We start from the raw sequence: 27,577 nt of genomic DNA, 5'->3' as shown, positions 1-27,577 counted from the left end.
AAGATTTTACAGGGCACTGCAACCTCCTATGCATCACCTGCAGGTATTCTATGTACTGAAAATATTCCTTAAGTCAACTTCAATCTGCTGATTTTTTTCTTGAGATGCTTCCTGCTTACCTGATGCTTTTGTCATTGTAACAAACCACTTGTGTTTTGCCTTGTTTCTATTCCACTGCTTTTGTACTGGTCTGTTTGCTGATGCACAAGAGCAATCTCCTCCATCTTTTGTGGATTACTGAAATCCATTTATAAAAAGGCTGGATTTAAAAACAACAGGCTGGCTTATAAAGCTGCCAACATATGTCCAGTGGTACTGCCTGTGCATCTACATGTACTTAGAGCTGTGAACACTCAACCTCCAAACTCCCTACCCATAAAAAACTTTGTTCTTCTGCTCCAAGCTCACAACCACTTTGTTCCACTTCAAACTGCACTTTCTAGCTACTCTGAGGGAGAACAGGCAGCTGCTATAAATATTTTATTCTGTATTTTTTTCCACCTGGGCTTTAGAATAAATTTTTCCCCATGCTTCCCATCTGTTCAAAGAGGGTGGTACATGAGACACGTGTACCACAATTGTAGACGCACTATTGTTTAAAATTACCAGTATTAAATAATTTCCACCATTCTCCTTGGGGCATCTATTGACTGTAACAAGCAATCTCTAATTAGCATCTGGCTACAGCCTCAGGTGTTCAATCCCCCCTATTTCCCTTTCAGTGAAGTCACATTGCAAAGTGCTTCAGAAGCAAATATTCAGGTGTTTCCAGCTGACAGAGATCTGTTCAGCCAAAACCTTCTGATGACTGGGCAGGTACACACAGCACTATTACCCTACTGTCTTATTCCTCAGTCACCTGAGGGTAAACCACTGGTCTCCCTGCCAGGTTCTACACCCCTATTTCCTGCTTCTAGATACTCAAGAGAAAGAGGGAGAAAAGGGATTGTGTGCACCTAAGCCTAAATTTACAGGCTGACAGAAGCTAGGAATCAGGAAACCCAGGTTTTCCAGGGTCAGAGTCAAACACCCGCACGTTTCACCCTCTGGTGAGAGTGGGGCAGTTGGGGGGTATTAACCACACTGCTGAATAAACGGTGAGGAAAAAATGGTATTTACTTACCAAACCAAGCCTGTTGTTCTCCCTGGACTTCTATAGCCAATCCAAAGTCTGCCAATTTTACTGCCGCTCCCTTGGATTTGCTAGCTAGAAGTAAGTTCTCAGGCTTTATTCAGAGAGAGAAAACAATTGAGATGAAAAGATAAGTAAATACACTCGAGACTTTTTTTTTTTTAATTTTAGTTACAGTAGTCTGGAAAAGAACAAAAACTTAGAGGAGTGAAAAAGAGAAGAAACCCGTAAGTTTTTTCCATGAAATTGCAGAACTTGCACTTCTCATTGCTATCTGGAAAGAACCACCAGGTCTGTAACCAGCCTTCATGAGCTCATGCCAGCAAGACCAAGGACAGCATGGAGAGAAGGAAGAGATCCAGAATGGGCATATGGAGCTGTGACACCTGCTGGTGTGACAGGACAGCTCAGAGATTCCCAAGAGCTCACTACTGGAAAAATGGGGCAGGAAACAACCAAAAGAGATGGATTCATTGATGACTAGTCTAGCCCATGAAAACAGCCATGTTTTGCATGACATCCCAACAATAACAGCTTTATGATTGTACTTGTATTTAGAGAGCAGGTGTATTTACATTGCAAATCTTTCAGCAAAACCAGCACACCCACGTTTGTGCCTGCAAAGAACCTTTATAAATAAGAATGTTAGTTAGTGATAATTCCCACTTGGCTTTTTTTTTTTTTTAATAGGGTGTGTTGGTGACATCTGAAATTAAATGCTACGGTACACTCACACCATTAAAGGTAAAGGATTTGACCACAACAGTTGTGTTCATTCTGCTGTTTGTAATGAACCCTTTTAACTCCAGTTAGAAAATACATCAAATGTAAATTGCCCAAAGACAACTTTATTATATGAATGTTTGCTTTAAAAATACAACTAAAAAAATGCTGCAGCAATCAACTGATTATTTCAGAGAATTGTGACCCTCATAGCATTTTCTTGCCATATCTGTCTTTCCAATCTCCATGATTTTTAAAAAAGGTTTTGTTCTACATTTACAGAATAACAAAACCTCACTTTCACAGGCATTGCTGTAGCTCCACAGAAGCAATTTCTGCAGTGGCCTGTGACAAGGGACTTCACTACAGCCAGGCTGGTGCTGGGGCCCCAATCCTGCAAACTCTTCAACGCATGTTCCAGGTTCAACCCAGCAGCAATCATATCACTTCCAGGGGACTATTTATGTGATTGCAGTTAATCCCACACATGTACTGAGGTTGGAAACAATTAAGATCATAAGCCTCTTTCAGCAAAGCCTATCTTTAATACATGTCAGGTATCCAGCAAAATATACTTGAGCCTAAGTAAGACCTCAGCTGGGGCGACACTCCTATTAATTAACAACACAATGAGCCCTGACCAACTCCTTAATCTAAAGGTGGTTTTCTCCCCTCTCAACAAAGGAACAATTTTTTCAGCAAGTTACCAACATTGTCCTCTCACTCATCCCTTTGCTGTTCTGTCATAGATTAGACAATACCAAAAAACTTTCATCAATAGTTAGTTGATGAATCTTCTATTTTCACAGTTTTACAAATTCAGATGAAGGGCCCTCAGAACAAAATATTATCTTTATAGTCACTTAAATTATCAGTAACCACCTCAACTACATTATATGAAACACTGAATGCACAGCTGAGAACCCTTCTCTAGGTTCATCAAGACCGATTTAAGCAATGTCACACTCCTTGCCATTTAACAAGAATAATTTCAACACCTAGTCACACAAGGTTTCCTCTCAGAATGAGAGAAGTTCACAGTAATTAATTCCTGGAATGCCGTTCTTGTATAAACCTCTTAAAGCAATGGATGATCCTATTTGGTTGCGACCTCCAGGAAAGCCAAAAGCAATGAAAAGCCTCATCCTTTTGGATGACATACAAGCATTACCCCACCAAGCACATACCGCTTTCCCAAAAAGTGATTGTATTCAAAACACTGGTTTTGTGTTTTCTGATGCTGGTTTGCTTTTTCGTTGGCTTTTTTGGTTTCTGTTTTCCTCTTGGGATTGTTTTTTTATTCCATTGCATGTCTCTTCCCTGCAGAAGTACCACTTTAACAGATGAGTATGTTCCTCCAGAATTCCTGACTTACTCCCATGCCAAAGAAAACAGCCTTTTGGGCCATGCCATGTAGGACTGTGTGCTTAACTAACATGCAGCAGCCGTTTGAGGCTGGCCAGAGGCACGCAGGTAATTATCATGCATTAACTGGGAATGAGTGCAATTACTTGGGAAACATTAACAGCCCTGTGCAGGACTCCGGATTTGGCGGTGTCACCTCGTGCTCCCCGGCGATGGGTGGCAGCCAAACATGCACAATGGCACTGTTAACTGTTAAAATTACTTACAAATAAATTAACGTGATTTATGCCACACTTTTGCAAAGGTCTTTAGTCCTTAAGATACCAAGTATTTAAGTCTCTGTGCAATTTTCCTTGAATATACCTAAAGCAGCCACTCTTTGGTGGAAGAGCATCGTAACCACAAAATCATAAAAGTTGCACGAAAGCAGGAATGCAACAACCTGACCAGAACTGGAATTCCTACCTGTAAATGCACTTTTACTAGCTGGTAAAGCCAGGTTGTCACTGATAAGCTAAATTTTTTCTGGGTCTAGGATCCACCACCATTCTGACTTATGCCAGTGATTACAAACAGAGCAGCAATAAGCACTTCTGCAGGGCATAAGAGGCTGTAAAAGGTCTTGTCTGCTTGCTACTACATCAGCCTAGAAGGAAAGCTAAATAAAACAAGATCATCCAAAATCTCCCCACCCCCAAGCACACCATCACGCTGTAGACTGAGTTAATAGGAAAAAAAAAAATCCATCAAGTTTTGCAATTTAAGGATCCATGCCAGCCCATAAACACCTTCCACATCTTGCTGCTCTGCTCCTGGCATCTTCTTTTCAGCACACGGTGTTCTGCTCGGATTTCACCACAGTCTTCCATTTAATTATTTGGTTTTTTTGGCTTTTGCCACAAAACTGTAACTGAAGAAGGGTGGTTTTCTGCTTCCTCAAGTTTTCACTTTCCCAAATGAAATTGGGCACTATAGCTTGGAAGAAACACTTTTTCTCACACTGTTTTTTCAATTCAACCTGGATTTGCCAGAACAAGAAATCCACACATAGTCCAGAGCAGGCAACAACTGGATTTAATGCCTTCCCCAGGAAAAAGCTGGTTTGTGTGAGTATATGAAAAGCAATAGAAAGCATCCCTTATTCCATCAGCTTGCATAGGTACAACCCTGTTTCTTAAAATTCCTTTTGGTGCTAGAAGCATAGGACTGCATGTATGGTGTGGACAGGAACCACTGGAGCAGTTGGACAAATTTGACATCCTTTCATTCAGTCATTCCATGTCATCCAACTGCCATACAAGATCTACGGATTGGACAGAGATTTGCCAGTCTCCTGTTGTACAACTGCGACACAGAAAAATCCAGAAGTGCAAAATGGGTAGAAAATTTGGGGTCTGCATCTTTGAAACTCATCTTGCTGCTCCCTGTGCTTTTGGAGCAAACTCCTTTGTGTTCCTTGATGACAACAATATAGACCTTCTAGTCAGACAAGAACAGTTTGTTTGGGAGTGAAGGCTGGCAAGAAAGGGGACAGCATTCTGATTCCAACGTTATTACTCATTATAACCACTAGAAACTCTCATTCTAGGAGGGAATTTCTGCTCCACAGAACTCGCTCAGAAAGAAAAACTAAAGGCACTAAAGGCCAAGAATCTGTGCCACAAGTGATTAGTGTGTTTTGCTGCCTTAGCCCACATACCATTTTTTCTTTCTGCCTCACAAAGGATCTGATGGTTCAGACTTCCACTGGATTTCAAAATAAACTGTCTTCTTTTCCTTGAGGATCGTGAAGCTCAAATGCCCAAAAGGTAGGCTTACTACAAGCTCTGGGACAGCCTTCTCTCTTGGACCTCATCTTGCTTCTCTCCTTGCCAACATATTTTCAAGACAGAGAGCAGCAGATGCCTCTAGCCATTTGGATAAGTACACAGTTGACAAAGAAGGAGTGCTTTCTCAGCAGAGTTTTCTTTAGAAAGGTTTCTATCCCAGTGTTAAAGCTCTTCTGGAAGGAACTGGACTCCTCAAGTGACTGTGGTGAGAACACTGTAGAAATTCCTGCTTTTTAAAGATGTTTTGTAGCCCAGCCATCATCTGGAGGAGGGAGAGGTCTGTGTGCCAATCATCCCAGAGCAGCTGGCCTTCCGTCACTGAAATGCACGGCATGCTTCCCAGATGCACTCCAAATTCTGCTGATGAGAGATGGGAAGTTGCCCTCATGCCCCGCCCCAAAAGCTCTGCATGACACAGAGGCAGACCGTGTATCCAACGAATACACGCAGCGCTCGAAAAGCACTGCTTGTTCTCCCTGTACTGCCAGGTACTGACCAGCCTCGAGCAGATTCCCTCTGGTGAGCACGATCTCGTTCTTAAACGTATGCGAAGCCAAGTTAAAAATAAATGAACCAAGGGGAAAAACAGAAAGAGGGAAGCATTTACATTTCGGCTGCTGGCGGCCCTGTGGGGCAGGGATGCTGCTCCGTGCGGGCGGCGGGGCAGCAGCAGCACTCACCTTGAGGTCGCGATGGACCACGCCCATCTGATGGCAGTGCAGCACGGCCTCCAGGATCTGCTGAATGCAATGACTGCATGCAAACACCATGGGCGCCCGTTAGTTCCAGCATCAGGCGGCGGGGCGGCGGCCGAGGGCGAGGCCGGGCGTGGCTGCGCTGCCGCCCTGCCCTGCCCTGCCCTGCCCTGCCCTGTCCCTCGCCGCCCCGCTCGGAGCGCGACGGCCTCAGGCTCGGCGGGGCGGGGCGGGGCTGCCCTCAGAGACAGGCGGCGGGGTGGCTGCCTTGGCTTGGCTGCCGAATTAACACCGACGTCTTTTTTCGTGATAGCTTTTTAAAGGAAGAAATTTAGCCGCTAATTCAAGGTCCCGTTAAATATTTGGCATGCTCTGCGCTTTCTGCTCCTCGCTTACTCAGAGCCTTCGCGGAGGCATTAAAGACTTGTTAGAAATGGTTAGGAATCGCGGCGACCATGGAGGCGGTCCCCAAGCCCCCTCCAAGCCAGGTGCTCCAGGTCAATAACGAGCTCCCGGCCGCCTGACTGAGCCGGCAATAAGCGGCGTTTGCCTGAGCGCGGCGGCGTGCGGCCCCCCCGCTCGCTCAGCCGCTGCCCCCCGGGCCTCAGCCCGGCCGCGGCGGTCGCGTCTGCAGGCTGACATACATCACGGCCAGGGGTCACCTCCGTGTGTCCGCACAGCCGCTGCGGGACAGCCCCGGCTGCGGCACCTGGCGCAGCGCGGGCAGAGCCCGGCGCCTCGGCCGGAGACAGCGTTTGGGCAGCCGCTCCCCTTTTGGCCGTGATGTATATTAGGCCTGTAGACTTGCAAACTGGAAAGAGGCGTCATGCAGCATCGGTTGGACCGGTCGTTCAGAGGGTGAATAGGATAGGCAAGGGAACATCGCAGACATCCCACCCTCTGCCCCTACCCGGCGGAAAGAAAACCCCAAAATTCTTATATCCAATTGATGGGCACCAGATACTGACCTTCAGGTCTCTGTGAACTATGCCATTTAGATGACAATGATTAACACTTTCTAGAATCTGCTGTATACAATGACTGCAAAGATACAAGGGCAGAATGGAAGGGAGAACATTTTAAAGGCACATAATCACATTAAATACAAAATAAAATCAAACTTAAAAAAAAAAGGTAAAGAACAAAAACAATTTTACACCTCTCGACAAGTCTTGATTGTAGTTTGAACTGGAACAATAACATTGCTCAATATAGAGATATTTCCAGCTCCAACACATCCAAAAAACGTAAAACCAAAACCAAACCGAAAAAGACATTTAACATGGAACATATGACACCTGTGAGACAGAATCATCGGACTGTATTTTGATTCAGCAGTATGGAAGCTTTTTCCAAAAACTGCCACAGGAAAAATAAAGTGGAGGCAGTAAAACAATTAGTGGCATGTTTTGGTTTTCTTAATTTTTTTGCGGTGAAGTTAACATTACAACAAGGACTCAAACAAGAAAATGGTCAGAAATGAGATGATGTACAGAAAACAAATGAAACAAAAAAAGTCAAAAGCTAAGGAAAAGCAAAACACTTTTCATTTTGTATTGAACCGTTTCTTTAAAACAATTAGTAGAATAAAGCCAAGTCATTCAAAAAGGTGGCATGCATTTTTATTTAAAATAGAGTCCAGCTCTAGTTTAGTTAGCAGTCAGTTGGGGAGTTCAAATCCACACCGAAAATTTAGACAAATGTTTTAGTCGGGTGCTTTTAATAACTGATCTAGCACCTTTTCTTCCATACCCAGGTTTGCAAGTTTTGGCCAGTCTATGATGCCAAAAAGCACAACTAAAATATTAATATTTTAGAACACAGGAACTTTTTTTCAGATTTTTTTTGGCACTACAAGAACTTGTAATCTTTTTTTTAAAGCCACCATTGTGGCACGAGTGAGTGATGCTAAGTAAAGCACAGTAGTCAAGAAGCTGCTCATCCAAAACCTTTTGACCACGGAATTCAGAAGGAATGGTCATAATCAGTAACTGGAGCCCAAGCCTGAAAACCCTTTCTTAGGCAAGTAGTTCACAACTCACTGCACTGTTTGCCTGAGTACAGACTACTGGCGTGAGCAAGGGCTTGCAGGAGCAGACCAGTGTGACAGTCCTGGGAGAGGCATCCACAGAGAACAGGAACTACTGCTAGAGGGATACACACATACACACACTAGGTATATTTTATACATATACATATATATATATAAAATATACAAAATACAGAGATGCAGCATAACTAGATATTGCATTTATTTGGTCAAATTTTTACTGAAATTATAAAATGTATATATATATATATTCTCTCTCTATATATATATACATATATGTGCACAGCTCCTTCCAATATATTGTAATTCTAGAACAGAAAAAAAATCATCACTACAATTTTTCCTTTTAATTCCCAACTGCCTTAAAAACACACAAGGACACCATATACTGGTCTTTGGCATCAGTATTAGAAATTTCTTTCAATCACAGCAGGAAAGAATGACTTGAAAATTTTTTAAACACAGCTCCTCTTTTTCTACCCCACCTAAACCCTACTGCTGTTTTATCTTCTACAGGGTGGTTTGCTATGTGTTGTTCTTTATTTAAATGCCTAAAGTATTGATTTTTCTAGCATTCCTACAGGTGCAGTAAGATCTGGCAAATCTGGATCTATCTACTAATATTCAGAGTAATTTCTTGTCTGTTCATTATTCTCCTACTACTCTTGTTAGGAATACTTAAAATTCTTTCCGGTCATCTCCCAGAGATCTCCAAACGTAAAGGCATAATTTTAAATTGCGTGTACCAAATGTGTATTACATTATGCGTGTTTGTAAACACACAGGAACATAAGGATTCTTGAAATTTACTTTGAGATCAACTTCTGTGAAGGGTGTGATGGAAGAACATATTTTCTTTCAAGTAATTGATCACAATGTTTAGGATTCTTAGTTTTATGACAATATTTAAGATTTACTATTATATGAGGACAAACATGAGATAAGTGGCCCTGATACTTTATGCATGCAAATTATGATAATTGTCAACACATTATTCAAGTTTTTCAACAAGCACTTGCAGAAAATTGACAGAGATTTCGTATTTGAGCTCAGACTATGAGACGCGCAGTGTAATTGCTTATGGATGAAACACAACAAAAATTTTCTAATTGGAAAAGAAAATTAGCACTTCTGGACCAAGAACAAAAAATCATATTTAATGGAGAATTCTTTTAAGACCAACTTATGCTTCAAACTTTGATCAGCAAAGAATTCATGGAGGAGATACTTGAACTATTATGTCCAGTTTGCAGAGGAAACAATGGGTAAAATTTGAACTGATTGAGATCCAACTTCACCTTTTTCAGATCAGCAGACACCAAGACTTGCCCTGAGCTCTCCACCACACAGTCGTAAACTGCCAAACTCTGCCCTTCCAAGTCTAAGAGAACTCCTGGAGAAATCCTAGAGTCTCACAGACTGTGCTGGGAAACTGATGCCAAACACCAGGATATATTTAAGTAACTATCCTAGAATTATCAAAGGCAATATTAGAAAAACAAATTACTTACCTGGCATCTGCTTCACTATAATACTCTCTTGCAACTATATCTTCAAACAGTTCACCTCCAGTGACTCTGTTACAAAAAAGCGAGATGGGGTAAAGGAGATTTCAGAAATGAAAACGTGCACCTTGAATTAACTTGACAGGGAGAAGTCAGAGAGGAGTTAAGTGAAATATTTGTACAGAAATGTAAGACGTTTTGCAGTAAGGTGCAGGAGCTAAAGTGGAGGGTTTGTCCATCCAAATCATTAAATAAATAAAATGGATGTGGTGGAAGTGCAATCATAAATAGAAAATAAAAGCCAGCAGCATATTGGGCAGCAGCATATTGGGCAAGATGCCAGACAACAGTTATGGTTGTCAAAAGGAAGGAGTAAAACTACAAGGATAAAGGGAATTGACCAGCCAGGAAAATCATGGCTGAAGTTCAGTACAGCTCAAGATAATTCTAATACTGCATTATGAGGCAAAGGTAAAAAATGCTAAAATACAGCAATGTTAAAATGGAAAAGGTTCTTTCGGTGTGGGTCAAATCACAACAGAGGTGTGTCCAGCTGCCAGAGGGGCTGGCTTTTTGTGCTGAGGATAGTAAGAGCCTAGCTGAATCGGAAGGGAATTAACAGTAGAAACGGGGTACCTTAATCAGCTTAACTGATCAGCAGATTTTCCTTGGAAAATTTTCATTTATCTTTGTGGAGAAAGTAGAAATATCTTAGTTAAAGCACCAGTGAAACTAAGTTAAGTACAGGGGAAGAACTGTATGATCCTGGGGCCAGTAACTGAAGTGGCTGTACATCGTTGCGTACTCAGGAGCTCATTGTACAATCAGCGGTTTAATGGTAGAAAGTGGTTAAAAAAAAATAAAACGGTGTTTTTATATCGCAAAGACCACAGCCCAGAATGAGCCCTAAGCAGGATGATGCCACAATCTTGGATTGCATCTGAAACAGGGTGACAGCAATGTCCCCAGGTGCAACAGTAAAATCCCTCCTCATATTGTACCAGTTCTGGTCACTCAAACCCAGACAAGGGAACTGGAAGCGCAGCATGAACAGAAAAACTGCAACCAGGCTACCCAGTCACTCACTCATCAGATCTCCTCAGAGAAGCAAACCCACTTGAGCTGGGCAAAACAAAGGTTAAGATGGGATGAAAATAAATACTGGAGATGAGCATAAGCCTGCATCTCCCTGGAGGGGAGTTGCAAGGGGTAATATTGGTACAGTAATACTTGGGCATACAAAACCTCTGAGTAAATATAGATTAAAATCAGAAGAAATTTTCTAGCTTGTAAGATGAAGATCAATGAGCTTTTCAACACTTTCATAAAAGTTGTCTGCCTGTGTCATAAGAGGGGACTCAGCACAAGAAGACCCTTCCTGTAACATTTCTCTCATGGTATAGGCTGACAGACTGGCACAGCTAAATACAACTCTTCACATATACAGGTGCTTACGTAAATAATTCCTAAATGAGAGATCAATGTTTGTATTTCATTACTGGTTACAAATGTGAATATTAGCACATTATGTTTCCAGTAAATTCCCAAACGTAAAAGCTTGAGTGCACAACAAAATACTTAAAAGACTGAGATGCTTAAAAAAATCTATACTACAGTGAACACAATTACTATTGAATACAGTTCAGTTTATCAGGATTCAAAATTAAAGGTGAGAATAATTGAAATGTTCAGAACTGTAACATTCACTTGTAAACTGCTGTACTAACACTATGTTGAGGAACCCAGTTTTCGGTCACATTAAACGATGACAGAAATGCCCTGCTCCCTTCTTGGAGATGGCCAGTTCAAGAACTTTATTTTCAAAATTTCATTTATATTTGGGTTACACTATCTCTTTTTGGAGTTTACACCTTACCAATTCTCAGCGTACAGACTTTCAGGTAACAGAATGTTATTTGTACAAAAGTCTGCAGTAAAATCTAGAGGAGGTAAAATAGTTTGATACCTAATTTGTATTCTCTTTTTGTCTTCTACCTTCCAGAGACTGACTTTGGTTGCTGTAGCACGAAATGTTTGACTGATGCATATTTTGACAGTCTTTCATAACTCCTTTTTTGCATATATATTTGTCTGCCACAGTTCTGGTAAAGAGGAATAATTCTCACTTTGTGATGAATGAAAAAACAAAGCATCCTTTGATCTTACTCCTTCCTAAAACACTTATTTTTTGATCCAAGCCAAAGAAAGAAAACAAGAAGCTTTAGTCATCAAAGTGCCTTTCAGTGGAAGAGAATACCAAACTGATGTTTGCTCCAGCACGGAGGGAGGAAGGGGATATGAAATCCTACTTGCTGACACTAAACATTTGCTTGGTATTCACAATCACTGTTAAACGATGAAAAGATTAAAGCAGGAATAGAGCAGGTGAATTTCAGTGACAACCAAACAAGCAGTCAGCAATTCCCATGCTCTGTCACTCCAAAGGATACCTTAGGAACAGGTATCTCTCCCTGAAGAGCTAAGTGGCCACAATGAAGGAAGGCAGGGCAGTGCAGGGCAGGAGGGGAGGACAGAACCGTCTGCACGTTCGGAGCCTCCAGGCAAACCACGACAGCCATGCTCGTGGCCTCGGTTCACTGAGTGTCCCTGAGCAAGGTGTCCCTGCAGCAATAAAGGTCACGGGCACAACACTGCAGGACAGCCTGCGGGCTCCAGGAAGCCACTCACACATGACTTTGGTCTTTCACCATAAAGCCACATGAGCAGATGCCAAGGTACTATCTCCCCGCAGGATGCAAATGGGAATGGATCTCAATGCCTTTCTGACACAGATATGTATCTGGATCCTGGGAAGTTGCATTTCATGACAACCTATTCATTAAATTAGCTCTAGTAACGTTCGGGATACAACCTAAAAGCTACTGGTTTGTACAAATTGCTATGGTTCCTTTTGTGATTTTTCAGAAGAGCATACTAAAGTGGCAACAAAGAAAGCACATGGGTTTGTTTACACAGAAGAGGTGAAAGCAGCATGTAGAAACACCAAGGCCCTCCGTACTACTTTGAGAAAAACTACTGGTTTGTGTTTCAAATATAAGAGAATAATTAAAATAAACAAACAAATCAGCACAGACAGCTAAACCAGCCTCTGATGATGATCACATTGCCATGGTTTCCTCCTAGCTTACATTTATTTCTTCAATTTGCCTTCATAATGGAGCCAGAAAGGAAGCATCTTACGGTGGCCATGGAATTATTACATTCATCTGTGGCCTTTCTACTTCTGAAATAGAGGCCCAGGCACTTACCTGAGGCAAACACTGTTTTTGCAAATCAGGCTATTTTTTCCTATTTTCTGTTTATTCTACACAGTATGGTCCCTGCATTTAGAAACCAAAAGCAAGGCCAGGATTCTTAATGTACCAATTGTTGCATCTCATCAAGTGCATTAAAATGGGAGACGCTGAAAATAGAGACTGTCATTGACTTGCACAAGAGAGTCTTCAAGTGCTACAGCTGTTTCCATTCAGATACAGCAATTAATAGTGACAGAATTGATTGGATTTGAACTCATCTAACATCATTAACAGTGAAGACAGTCTCATTCGTGCTTAGCAACTGAAATGGTCCAACAGACGCAAATCCTGACTGCAGCTGCCTTAACCAATAGGGAAGGGGAGCAAAAACTTCATGAAGTCCGTTATTAAATTCATGAAGTTCATTGTTCAACACCCATTCTCCACATGGATTCCCAGAGACTCCCACCTTCCTGTTTGTCACCAGAACTGTTCACCCAAATGCATGTCTGTAACACGCTACTTAAACACTGTTTCTTTCTCCAGAAGAAAGCACAGCCTGAGGTGTACAAGTGAAGCAACAGGCTGCAGACATCTCTACAGCATTCAATGCAAAGAGATTATTAGAAATTCAAAACAGAAAGTAACAACGGTTGTTTTTCCCTATCCTCAGAAAGGGCAGTCTTCCCCTTCACTTTCTTACGTGGGATGAAGTCTGAAAAATTTCTGAGGAAACAGTCATACTGAATCCCACACAGTCTGAAAGAAATCATTAAGAAAATGACATGATGGCACATGTGGGTGGAGTGACAGTGTTACACCACAGTCAGGCTTCTGCTGAATAAAAACTAAACAAAGAAAAGCAGGTTCTTGGCCTGTGTGTTCAACAAGTGCCTACGGTACCTTCTTATCATGTCAGCTCTTTTATGTACTTGTCTACAGGGCAGTAACCACATGTTTGTAAAAGGTGAAGTTTCACCAATAAATAATACTATTCAGCATTCAAGCAATTATTTCTTAATCAGAATGTGAAAAATTAACAGTGAACAGGCATTCTCAGTAATTTGGCAAAAGTTCCTCAAGAATGAGACTTGTTGCTTTCTCCAAAAACAACGATCAGACAGCAAAGTCACTGCCTCTGCCATTCAGACATTTTCTTTTTTGCAAAATAAATAATTTTTACAAAACCCTCAAACCGTATGGTCAAAACATAAAAGCTTTATATATACATTTGAGGCTGCTTCTCTGTTTGTCCTGAATGGGACTGACAGAGAATGGAGGAAGTTCCAACCAAGGCAGAAAACTTCCTGTGGAATCCAGTTTTCTGCCAAGGGAGTATCTTTGGGTTAGGCATTAACATTTTATTGCAGAACATAGGCTTCCATTTGCTCCCTTACTATCAAGATCTAGATACTGTTATCTATAACTTTGAAGTCGTTCAAATGTTCTAGTTCACATCACATCATAACCCCCTGAGATAAGTCTGGCATTATATATTAAATTTAAGGCAGACATGGACTAACTGCAATTATAGTATGCCACGGTTTCTCACAGTACAGCAGTACAACAAAGAAAATAAATAGGCACTGGTTTTTAAAAGGGATATTGTCCCTAGAACCAAGAATTCTGCATGCACTTCTTAGAAATGTTCTGAATTAAGACGCTTTTTCCAATTCCACATAGAAAGATTTCTTTTGTAGCCCTTAAGGAAATAAAAAAAAAGGCAAAACAAACCCCAGTGCATGTCAGAGAACAAATGTGTGCTGTGCTCTGGAGCCATTTCCAAGCCAACAGTCACAGCACTTACCTGGGATAGACACAAATCATATACAAGATTCTGTGAAGCCCAGTTAGGACTTGAGTCCTGAATCCCAAATGCCTTCACTGCAGGCAGACTATTTAATATGTGTGTGTTTCTAGTCTGAAATCTAGTGCTGAAGAAGTCCTAACAGATTTCTTTAAAAAAAGTTTAAGTCAGAAAGTAAACCAGAATGTAACCTGAACAGGAAAGCACATGATTTCTTTTGTGTGGGAAGATTCAGGTTCTAACTTAGCCATGCTGAATGCAAATACTTCTGTTTGTATGCTTAGAAATGAGCTATTGCCCCTTTCTGGGGAAATAATGTATTCTCATTCTAACCAGGAAAACCACGGTGGGGGGGGCCTAAGAAGGCTATTCTTAGTAGATAGGTAGGTGGGTGGGTGTGTAGTCTGTTAAACCATAAACTGCCCTGGAAAAATTAACAGTTTAAAGAGATAACTTTGCTTAAGTAAGTCAGGTTTGTCCATATCCAAAACCATAAGCTGTAACTTTTCAAGTGAGTGGAAACATTAGGCCATCCCAGGGAAGAATGAGGAAATCAGTTTCTCTTTTCAAGTTAAGAGCCTGAGACACACAGTTCATGCTGTCACCATCCCTGCTTCCACTAAACAGCCTTATCTGGAAAAAAACAAGCTCCATACAAGCCCAGTCGCTACACGAACAACTCATGGGACTTAATTCCTGAAGCAAAATAGGAATATCAGTAGGAAGCTTCCTGTCTTATATGATGGGTACTTTACATTCTGAGTGGTGTCAAAATGAAACACTACAAAGCAGTAAGATACCAATCAGGAATGAGATACTAAAATAATCTTTCCCTCTCTAAAATCAGGCTTACCTTTTCAATCCAGCAGTGGAAATTTTCTGTAGAGAAATTAATGCTCCATGTGTTTTTTTCCATCTTTCCTTTAGACAACTGGCTTGCAGCAAATACTTTTTTCTATCTTTGCTTTATTTTGGCAAGTATCACACAACCATTACTTACACACCTATGCTTCATATTAAAATCCACTTCACAAGTGGATTTTTACTAGTTCTTAATAAAGAATCCTTACAGTGGCACTTACAAACCAGTTCTTGCACATGCAAATGACCAAATATGTTCCTGTCCTTCCAGTTGTTTCCATCTATTTGTCCAGCTCATCACACCAGAAGCATGTGTTTGTCTGGTGAGCTCGCATTTACATCTCCGAGTCTGAACAGCACATGCCCAACATGCTAAACAAATGCAAAACAAATACTTACAAGTCAAAGACTAAGTAATGGAATCCTTCTTCTGATATGCTGTCATGGAGCCGCACTATGGAAAGGGGAAAGAAAAGATAAACACCAGTCACCTTTTCCATGTCTTTGATGGCTTTTGTTGGCTTGGAGGAGAAGGGGGGATTACAATTCTACTGCAGAGCTGGTATTGCATCACTGTGTGTCTCAGCTGTGGGATTCGGGGCTTTGTTTTAAATTCCCTACCCTCAGAACTGCCTTTTCTGTAACTCTTTCCTAATGTCATATGACCTTTTTCTCAGCAGTATTACACCTTAGAAGCTGTAAATAAAGCAGGTTGAGGAAAATCCCCCCACAATTAGTCACAAATTTCAGCAGAGTAACAACCTTCCACGGCTTGTTAACATTTTCCCACATACTGTGAAGAGTTGCATACAGAAATCTCCTGGCCAGCACAGAGCATCCTAATTAAGCCCCATGCCATGTTTACATACCCCTCTCTGTGTCCACATCTACAGCTTTCCCTGAAAATGTGCTAGTCAGTTGTACAATCTTCCCTTCGAATTTTAAGAACTCACACCACATTGTAGTAGAACTATGAATTAAGTCCTGCCGTTTTCCTTAATTACTTTAAATGAAATTGCAATTTCCAAAGGTAATACAGGAAGCTTTGTCAGTAGTTTGATCCAAATAATTAACACCTAAAGAATCAAATGAAAAAATTAGGGTATCCTAAAAGTGATCAGCGCTCAAAGCTGAGACTAAGAAGCAAGTGTAAAAGAAAAGAATTTTCAGATCTCCCCAGATGGTAACTTTCTGTATTACTAATTTTTTATACATGACAAATAAACATGACTTTGAAACTTAATAATATTTAGCCCAGAGAAACATCTTGTGTTTACACAAAACTGAAGAGAAAACCAGCTCTTGGCTGACTCAGTGTGCAGAGCTTGTGATGATTCAGAAGAGCCAAGTAGGTCTAAATCAGAGTTTGTGGTTTTGGCTGGTTCTGTATTTCAGATTACTCCATGTTTTTATGAAGGGCCAGCCAAAATCACCCTTCCGCATCCCAAAAAACCCCAAGCATCCCCAAAGCAGCTTTCTGTGTGCACTTGCATTGAGCTGAGCTTTTCCAAATGTCCCCAAATGTCTCGTCTTTAAAGCAAACCAAATGTGGGATGAGACACCACGTACCAGCTCAGAAGAGGATCCTCACATTTCTAGCTGAGGACAGAGATCCCTAAAACATCTGGCTGTTGGGCACATTGCTTTGTACAGCAGCATCAAAGCTACTACTCATGAAATGGGATTTAGTACAGACCCTTGGGTATGTCACAGATGCTACACAGCCCTAAACCTGAAAAATTGGGCATACAGCTGGTCTGCCTTGCAAATACATTTACAAACAAGTTAACAACTCTTTAAGCTTTAATACACAGCAAATGATGCCTTTTGATAGAAAAGTCCTGTTCATGAAATAAACTAGTAAGAACTCAAAGCATGGCTTTTTCAATTCAGAGCAACATTGCCCTCTGTCATATCCCCGTTACCAAGCAGGCCAGGATGGCACCGTGGGAATGGCCTTCTTGAGCTTCGGTGTCTGCCTGAAGCAGGAGGTGCTCTGGCTTTGTCACTTCCTTTTCTAGAACAGGACTTAATTCCAAGTGCCTGCAGAACCATGGATCTGTCCCTTTGGACTAGAGAAATAGGCTGCTATTTGAGATGATGGACAATGTTTTGCTCACCCTGGGGAGCCTAATTCCTTGCTAGCCAAACTCGAGTCTCTTCTTCAAGGATCACATGCTTTCTTTTCCTTTCCTCTCAAATGCCTGAATCACAGAAGTGAGATGGAATAAATCCTTCTCTGAATCAGGATCATATGTCCCCGATTTTTTCTGAAAACAGGCTGAGGTAGCCAGGGAAGATGAGAGCTGCTTTTTGGCAAGAGCTTATGTTGGCATCTTTGGTTCAATCCCGGCACAGGGTTATGTCTGTGAAGTGAAAATGCCAAGTAAGTGAGGGCAGAGGAGAGCAATCTCTGGTGCAGACAAGGCTGAGTGCAGAGCAAAGGGTTCACGGCGTCACCGAGGCTAATCCAGCATGGCCCAGACATTGTGCACTCAGTCTGCCACGGGAAAGACAAGGGATGCCAGGATGACAATTTAAAAAGAACCTAAGTTTAAGAGGGGATGCACACTAAAGGAAGTATTTGTGCAGTCACTGCAGACAGATACAGTTCTTCACACACACCTATCAGGCAGGATTCAGGCATGACAAATCAAAAGGCAGCAATTACAGAGATTATTCATCCAATATAATAACTCCCATCAGACGCTCACGCTGCAATTCCTATTTCTCCAGAGCCACAAAGCATTCATCAGTAGTAACAGTTCTATTTATCTTTTCTGAAAGGATTTCAGTTAGACCAAATCATTATTAACTGCAGATATCTCATCAAGGGCTGTTATCAACAAACACATGAGAGGGCAGAAAGGAAACTGAGGTAACTCCTTTTCCTCCTGCCTGCTGTAGCCCTGTGGTCACTGTCCTCCAGTGGGTTCCAGAGAAGGTGCTTAACAACCTCAGACAAAGTCATTTCTCCTAAGCAAAGCCCTTGGCATGTCTGACAGGAGCCCAGGGAACTTAAAGCCCTTCCTTTTGGAGAAACACTGCGAGCCCACAAAACACCAGGAATAGCCCTGCTTTGGCTTCAGCACTGATTTCCACCTGAAATACCTTCCAGTCATCTCACTGGAAATACCCTAACAATAATTTTAGGGAGAACTCCTATTAGCTTGATTAGCTTCCATCTAGCCATTAGTGTGGGCCAGCACCAATCTGACTGAAAAGTAAAATTGTCTCCTTGATGTGATTTTCTGTGCTGAACTGCACTGTTTTGTGCCTATCCCACAGAAAACAGCTTCATATAATGGCCAAATAACTTCATGATATCCTTCCTGAATTTCTGCCTTTAAAGAAAAAATAAATTAAAATAATAGTATTCCACATACTTCTACTGAAAACCAAATTTTTCCAGGCAAGGAGTCAAGTCCAACAGCAGACAGAAATTCTCGATGACAGAGTTATTTAACCCCATGTAAACCTATTGCCTAAAGTATCTGTGTGAAACTGCTGGTGTGATCTTTTAGCTAAATCTGGTATCTGAATTAGTTCATGTTACAAAGACAAATTATTGGAGAAGACTGAACTTTACACCCAAGTTATGTTGCACGGTCAGCACAGCAGCTGCACAGATGTGCACGGAGGTGCCAAACCACCAGAGTGATGCTCCTTGGGGAAAACTCTCTCTATGCAATCCCATTCATTGTGGTTATGAACAGAGCATGGAAAGGGATTAACATAGTCAGTGGTAAAGACATTCATTTTCCCTTTGGTGCTCAAGATTAAGACCTGCAGACCTCCAGAGGAACCCATCTTCTAACTCTGTGAAGTCGGATGTCTCAAATTAGTGCACCACTAGGAAGTTGCAGGGCACATTCATCAGTAGCAGAGGTTTAAAATGGGCTTGAAAGTCACAAAAGCTTATATCATATTTGCTAGAAATATCCAAATTACTTGTTCAAGTTTTTGGTTTCCCACAATGATGGAAAAGGATGCTTTCCTTCCATGCTCCCTTCCAAAAGTGTATAACAGTATTTATGCACACCTTACATAGACCAGTTATTGAAACAAACAACCACCCCAAACCAAAGACTTCATACCCTTCAAAAAATTAACTTAACTACTTAATGGAAGGAACTTCCTGGAATGACTTAATTCAACTTTGGGTGTTCTATGAATTGGTACCTGCTTGCCAGTAGCTATGGGATAAACTGTTGCATTTGAAAATGAAATGGCAAAATAACAATTGAAAAAACCCTCAGTCACTGAAAAGCCATAACCAGATATGTTTTTACTCATATTTGAACAACTCAGTTTTCTATTTCAAACACCTGCCTATAAGCATTTTCTGCTCTTCTGTCTCTGGCAAAGAAAGCCTTGGGCTCAGCAGAATTGCTTGGCTGAGAAGCGGAAGATCTGCTGTGACTTAGCACTGTCACAACTCACAGCTTCCTGCAAAGTCACCCTTTGCCACCTTTCCTGTTCTACTGCATAAAGCAAAGTGACGAGGGATGGAAAATAAAGTTACTGCTCAAACTTCATCACAGTTTATCACACCAGTGTAGGACCCTTTACAGCACTACCAAGAACTAAGAAAAAAGCCAGCATTCATCCTACAGTTTTTAATCTGGATCCCAAGGGAAATATGCTGGGATCCCAAGGTAAACAGAAAAACGTGCATGAGGAAACAGAACTGAGCATGGAAAAGTTTGTGACCCACTGCTGAGGAGTGCTACTCCTGGCACTGATCTTCTCCCTTCACACAAAACATCTTCGCTGCAGCCTCATTCTCGGCACCTCAGTGCTCCATTGTGTCCCCACATCCTCTTTCGAAGGCCTGGTATAAATGGCATTAATCTCTGCTGAGCCACCAAACCCCTTAAATCAGTGATGCATAAGAGTCACAGCTATAGCTCCCAGGCAGGGAACTCAGCACGAAAATGGAATCTGTGCTGTCCTTACTGCTCCTTACACTCATATTTCCTCTCACAACGCTTGTTCTGCTGAGACCATGGAAGCCTGGGGCCCTCTCTAATAAAGCTCATCAGGTCCAGTAAAGAGAATTTGGTAAATATTAATAAGAGCTATTACCTAAGAGTCTGAAATATTTAGAGGCTAATCTGGTAAGATTAGTACAGTAGCAATGCTCCAGGGCAGCTGCTTTCCGAAAAACACTAAACACAGAGTTACGCTTTGCATAGCTAAGAAAATAATCCTCCCCCATGCTGTCAAACACACCAGCAGTAAAATGCAATACTTACCATCATTAAATGACTTTATGGAAGTCAGCAGTGCCATGTACACCATTAACAGGTGTTAACTCCCAAATTCCTCCAGAAGGCAATTCCTTTATTACAGTGCCAGTTCACAATTATTTAGGGACAAAAATGTGAGGAAAAAAATCCTATTCATCTGCATCTCAAAAACTGGCATAATAAGAAATTATGGGAAAAATTACTAGATAATTTAATATTTGGAAATACTGCCTTTTCCCCCAAGGCATTGCAAGTGTTGAGTACTATGAACAAAATGCCATATATTCCCAAAATATTCATTTGTGAGCAAAACCCACTCTCATCAAGGCCCTTACAATAAACAACTATATTCCGATTAAATTCCAGCCTACTCCATCCATGTGGAGAAGTCACTTTGCCAAAGTGTTAACGTTGGCAAAAGATTCTTGCTACAGAGAAAATGAAAAATTACTGGTCATAGTAGAAAAAAGATCACACTTTGCACAGACACTAAGTGACTCCAGGTACTGATGTCAAAGTAGATGGCCTCAAATTATCAGCTTTTTTGTCATGAAGGCTCTTGCTTCATTCCTGCTAAGTGAGGACCCACAGTCTTTCAAAACAGCATTTCCCCGATAAAATAGACCAATTAAAAAAAGAAAACAGACCTGAGAGGTATTCCAAAACATATAATTCTGTGTTGGTAGTCCCCAGGGAGAGCAGTTGAGATAACTGATGCTCATCTCTTTGTCCCACAGGCTTTAATTGCTTTTCAGCACACCATAATACAGGTGTGTGTGCATTTCTGTGTGCTCACGTGCCCAGAGCAGTTCTGTGGAATTATATCCTGGATCCATGAAGCTAAAAGGAACAGCTGGAGCTACACACCTTTAATTATTCATGTATGAAAACAGCAAAATTTTATGGAGTTGTTGCACAAAAGAGCAGGGGACTAAAATGTACACCTGCACCTTCATGTCTTCATTTAATATACAACCATGTCATTTACTGGAAATCTTGTGTTTCAGGGTGAGCCAACTCCTCTTTTCAGCTGAAGGCCTGCTTTTCTAAGTTGAACAACATTTTTTACAAAGCAAAACAAAGCCTTACAAATGTCATCAGATTAAGCCTTATGAGGATAACTGAATGGATTAAAAGCAAGTCTGACACAAATTTTTGCTATGAGCAAACTCATGTCTCAGCTGCCAGTGTTGATTCTTTAAGCACTAATAGTTTTAAACTATTTTTGCATTCATCAGAACATGTAAGAAGAGGAATAAACACAAGAATTTCATGGAGTGTTAACTAATAATAGGACAAGCTGTAACAGAGAGATGTTACATCAATTAAAATTAACAGGCTCAGGAAAACCACACAGTGTACTTTCATGGAGGGAATGCAATTGCCCAATTACCAAAACTAGACTTTATACCTTTTAATACTTACAGTGCTAAAAAACCCTGGGAACAGATTTATATAAATAATATGTAGGGCCTACACATTGACAAAATTGGCAGTTGGGGAGTTGTAAAAATTGGGGGGACACAGCCTCCCTTCCTGGCTCTCCTCTCTTAAAATACATTAAAGACAGACACATAAACAATTTATATAATGACCACTCAGAGAAGCATGTATGCTTATTTTTCAAATGCTCTCCTTTCATGAGGACCAAGCCCCAAGGTATTTAAAAGCATCATCTTATGAAAACAAAGTCAGTCTACTTTAAATATTTTAAACAAAAAGGAAAGCAGAAAATTGCAGTCCTGTGGCATGACTCAAGAGGAACCACAGAAAAGAAACCTCTGCACACAGGAGCCAGGTATGCCCCAAGCAGCCTTGGACAATGTTTGCAAAGCAATTACCACTGCATTTAAGGCACCTTTATTTAGTAATAATTACCTTCAGAAAACCTAGGCTAAATCTTTAAGTCTAGCGGCAATAATGACATCTGAATTTCCTAAAACTTTACAGTCTTGGCATTTTTGGGTTTTAGTTTTAAAAGCATTATTTTATCACAGTAAAGACCACCAAGTAAAACCAAAAGGTTGTAACTGTGGATTCAAAGTAACCTAGTAAATTCATTTGAACGTTATTAGAAGAAATGAGGAAATATTTAAAAATAGCTTCATTGATGTTTAATGTCAGATACCGATTTCTTTAATAACTGAGTAATAATCCAATTCTCGTATGCAATTTGAATCCAGTGACCACTGCTAGATAAATAGCCTAACAAAAAATATTTGTAATTCCAACTTTGACCAAGGGAACACCGAAAACGTAGTACTTGTATACACAGTCATTGCCTGTTGGTCTCTCACAGCTTGAGGTGAAGAAGGGATTCTAAAACAGGTCCTTCTGGCAACTGGAGGCACCTCAAGCATTCTGCCCTTCTCCCCCAGTTATTCTTCAGAACACCTACTTCATAGCACGATGGAAATGCAGCAGGGCTGGAGAGCCAGCTCTCAAGTCTCAGGGCTGTATTAAATGCTCTGTGAATTCCCCTCTTCCTGAAAGAAACTGCATGCAATTCATCCTCATTCAATCAGTGAGCCACCTACAAGCATTTTGCCCCCTCTCTTTCCAAAGGCTGATGGAAATGACATTCCTGCCCGCTTCTTCCCCCCAAGATGCACAGAATTTTTTTCATTTTACTAATAATGCCAAAAAAACTATTTTCAGGCAAAAAATGAAAAGAATAAAATGGATCCAAACCCAGTACTGACTTAAAATACAAACATTCATTTTGCTAAAGGAAGTACTTTCAAATCTGTGACTAAACAGCAATCTCCTGCTGTAAAAGCAGGTATGTTATGGAGAAAATAATGGAAACAGAAGATGCTTCTAGAACCTATTTGGAAGTGTGTCCTGGTCACTTTGATGGAATATGATCAATAAATTATGTTAAAAAAGATGTTTTTAACAAACTACCTTCATGAGTAATTTACTAAATGATCATGTAATACCGCAGAGCAAGCTGGCCATTTGCTACTTAATGGAATACAATCCTTAATTATTAAGGATTTCCTTTCCCCCAGCTGTGATGCAAATGGCCACAGACAAAATTCCACTTAGCTGTTCCGAGGCACTTAACTACTCCAAGAACCTGACCAGAACAAAAAGCTGTAACAAATAGACTCCTACAAATAAACACTTGTAAACATTTGCAGAAGTCCTTTCCATATGGGCTACATCTGTTGGGAAGAACATGCACACAATTCCAGTGTGGCCCACTGTCTCCATGAAAGAGAGAGTGCCCTGATTTCTGCTAAAACAGCTCACAAGGACCTGCAGGTCAACCAGCCTGTAAAGAATCTGCCACAGCAGCTTCCCAGGTAAGTAATAATCATGCACACAGAGATGTGCTTTTATCACATCACTCATCCTAGACACAGAACCGCTCTGCAAAGCAGCACTGTAAAGTAAATAAGGGAAACTAATTCTGCCTGCAGAAACAAATCCCTGACACTCATGAGCAAGGAATCCCATCACATTTCATTTCAGCTACAACAAAGAACCCAAACCATATTTCCATGAGGCTAAACTTTCCATTTCCTATAATAGTTTCCAAACAAGAACATGCATCTGGAGAGAAAACCAAACCAGCAAATTTCACTGCTAAAAACATTGCTGTGATGGGGGACAGAAAACACAAGGGAACTGGAATTTCCTCATCCAACTCCCAGTGCCAACTGTGGAATGTGAACCAGAGAAGAAAACCCTGTCTTGTAGGCTGTACCCTGAAATGTATGGTAGAAACTGCATAAAATAGCCTGAATGTAGTTTTTCAGCATACACATATCTACATGTCAAAATTATCATTATTGCTGATGTAGTTATTCAGATGTACAGACAAAGCTGCTGCTGTGCTTTGGTTTTTCACAAAAACTATATGTAAGATCTTGTAAACAATAAATAACTTTAAATTTATAAAGTTCATTTTACCTCAAGCTGGAGTAAATAACATTTAAAATGTAAAGTTCATTTTCAAATAAAGTTGTCTCTAGGAATTCTTGCCAACCCTCCCTGTGGGAAGATGACGAGAGAATATATAAAGGAACTTTATACACTCTTATTTCTTCTAGGCTGAGGAGTGAGCATAACAAATACTACTTTTTAAGACCTTTGTCTATGCTCTAGTTTATGTTATTATGTTGGCATAAAACCCAAGTTTATACTCTCTTAATTCAGCTTAAAACAAAGCATCAGCTAATTTAAACTGAAAAAAGTTCACAGAGCACTATGTGGCCACAAAGAAATAGCTACCTCAGTTTAAAAATAAATCAGCTTTTGATTAAGTTGGGGGAGCTTTTCTATGCAGACAGACCTAAATTTCTACTTCCTATACACTAAGTGTAACATTAATTACCACTGCTCTGGAAGCGTTACATCAAATGGAATCAGTGGGATCTTTGAATATTCCTGATTTGCACAGAGGATCATACCTTTTCTATAAGATGTTAAAACCCCATAAATTACAGTATAAATGTAATCCCACCCCTCAATGGTTATAAACATCAGACAGATCTGAGCTGATTTTCTCAAGACCCATACAAAACTCAATGAAGCACAACCAGAAATTTGCTTAACCACACTAGGTACAACCTTTTAATGACTGTTTATTTAGTTTGGTAACAGGACAACTAAATCACTTATCCTCCACTCCAGGGACTAAGACAGACTCCAGGCACATGTGATGGCAATACTAAGTATCACAATATGGCATTTAAATGGTGATTATTTTTCCAAATTAAAAGCCTAATTTAAAACCCAAAGAAGTGCTAAGATACTGGGTCTTCTCTCAAAGCAGACCAAGTCTATATCCTCTCTAAATCACTTCTTGATTATGTTCTATATTATTCAAATGCACAGTAGCCCTTGGAAATCAAAAAAATGGTTTATTTTGAAGGGATGGCGGGCCATGGACCTGTTCCAGCAAAAAAATTACTTCCAGGATAAGAAAGTCAATTTTCATGGAAAATGCTGTATTTTGTGGAATTAACTATTACTTTCTCATGTTATATAGTACCACTGTAAATTCACCTTCTCCCTTCCTTTACCTGATGGGTTTTTTTATATCTGTGCAAGAGAAGAAGGCTAAAACCAATTTCATAGGACCAGGTGCCCAAATTTTGTGTTACCAGCTTTGAGTAAAAAGATCTAAAATGGATGCAACAGGCCTAAAGCATGACTATACTAACATCTTTGTCCTCGATGTCTTCTTTCACGGCCACGAATCCTGAATATTCGGAATGCGAGCAATAGGAGCATCCCAGAGACCAGCTCCATCCATTACCACTGCAGTTTAACCCCTCTTCATTTCCTTACAGTAGCAACAGGGGAAATTTAGGGAGTGACTGTTTCTAATACTCAAAGAAGATGTGCAAAAGCACTGTCTGAAAAGTGTCAAAGAAGAAAGAAATCAGCTGAGGTAACTGGTCTCCTGCTTCCATCTGTGTGGTGCTGCTAACATCCATCCATCAAACACAGAGAACAAAACCTTGCTGTAAACTGGAGAATCAAATGTCTCTACAATTACCCAAGACAACACTTAAGCAGTAGGAGGTCTCAGTAAGTTAACAGAGCGTAAGACTGAGTGACTCAAAGTACTATGCCCAGACACAGCGTTCCCATAATGATCCCACTCCATCTCTATCCACTGGGCTGGGCTCAAAACCATCTGTATTATTTTTCCAGCCAAAGTGCCTTCCCCCTCTATCAATTAACTATCACAGTAAGTGATGCTACCACAGCTGAAGACAGCTATAAATTACTGTCACTCCCCTAACATGCAGGTTCACAAGTGAATGATGATCCCAAGTGATTCAAAGTGTTTGTTTTACAAAAATAAGGGAATGCATATTGACTTAACAGCTGACAAACTTGAGGCTTATGATGAGAAACTGCCATTGTCTTTTAATCACAGTCTCACAATAAATGAAAATTAGAGAGCTTGTCCTGTCCTGTGGGACCATTTGTAAGATTGTAATTAGCTCAGTGACAGCCCACATAAACTTGGATGGAAATGCTGCAGGAGGGAGCTGAAGCCAGTCTGTATTCAACAAACCCACACTACTAGCTGCAGCTGAAATCTCTTTCTAAATATTCCTCTCATTTAGCACATCCAGTAACTCCTAAAATATATACATGCTACAGAAGATAGCTGCTAGCCAGTCAGCTGCAATTACAGTTTTAGATCATCAATCAAGTCCTTCCCGGCAAGACTGCATAGCCAAATCCAACACAGTCCCAGCACTAACACCATCGACATCAGACCAAGTATAAATGGCTGAAACAAAATAAATAACTCTCAAGGTCACCTAGCAAAAAAATGCACACCAAATCTAGTAATTAATCAGCACTACCTGGGTGGTATAATCGATGAGACGCGAGTGCTACTCACTGCTGTGCAGCACAAGGGCAGGAGCTGTGGATTTGATTACAATGGAATACCACAACACCTTCAATGCACGAGTATCAGGAGCAGAGCGTCATGGTTGGCCCAGTGTGGCTAAAATGAGAAGCTGGATGCATTTAAAGGAGACAGACATGTAGAGGACAAACTAATATTAGAAGCACATTCCCATGGGCAGTCCATGAGAATACTAACACTCTGGTGAAGCCACTATAAAAAGAAGTTCCAAATTTGGAAGGTGACTAGGAGGAGAGAGGTATCATTAAACCCCTCTCAACTGAAAAAAATGCCTGGATCAGCAGTTTTGTAGGAGTAGGAAAGTCGCCAGAGCTGAAATCTGAAAAAGCCCAGCCTGAACTGAGCAATTACAAGCTATTTATCCACTGCCAGTGATGGAGGTTGGTGTCATTTGCAGGGTCAGAGCATTCACCCTGTGCCAGGATGCAGCAGAAAGCTGAGGAGCAGACCAGCTTGCATCCTTTGGAATTCCATGGCTTCGACAGATACTCCCAACAGCAGTGCAGCACCATCAGGATGAAAAGGGAATCTGTGACTTCTTAAAAGCAAAAGTCTGAAGGAGCCAGGAAAATTCTAAAGGACACTTGCTACAACTTGAAACACTTGCTCCAAGCTAGGGGTGGTTAGAGGGATGTCTCTGCCTGGAACTCATTGGTGCTGTCCCCTGGCCCTCAGGCACCAGGGGAAGATGA

The 27,577-nt window shown here is 40.9% G+C and overlaps 1 protein-coding gene across 9 annotated transcripts in view; it reads right to left on the bottom strand.

Annotated features, from left to right (window-relative positions):
* CAMK2D (calcium/calmodulin dependent protein kinase II delta) overlaps positions 1-27,577 on the bottom strand; it is a 118,063-nt gene that overhangs the window by 35,890 nt on the left and 54,596 nt on the right. For 5 of the 9 annotated variants that reach the window (XM_062493151.1, XM_062493158.1, XM_062493150.1 and 2 more), the window contains exons 4-7: positions 15,624-15,678; positions 9,306-9,371; positions 6,713-6,785; positions 1,124-1,226 (exon numbers count right to left, since the gene is read on the bottom strand). In XM_062493151.1, the coding sequence (XP_062349135.1) occupies positions 1,124-1,226; positions 6,713-6,785; positions 9,306-9,371; positions 15,624-15,678 (297 nt within the window). Of the gene's footprint in view, positions 1-1,123; positions 1,227-5,729; positions 5,803-6,712; positions 6,786-9,305; positions 9,372-15,623; positions 15,679-27,577 lie in introns of all 9 variants that reach the window. The other 4 variants (XM_062493149.1, XM_062493153.1, XM_062493154.1 and 1 more) reach the window with 1 other exon arrangement.

This window comes from Cinclus cinclus, chromosome 5, assembly GCF_963662255.1.
Source record: "Cinclus cinclus chromosome 5, bCinCin1.1, whole genome shotgun sequence".
Taxonomy (NCBI): Eukaryota; Metazoa; Chordata; class Aves; order Passeriformes; family Cinclidae; genus Cinclus; species Cinclus cinclus.
This window is presented reverse-complemented; position numbering and strand designations above follow the sequence as displayed.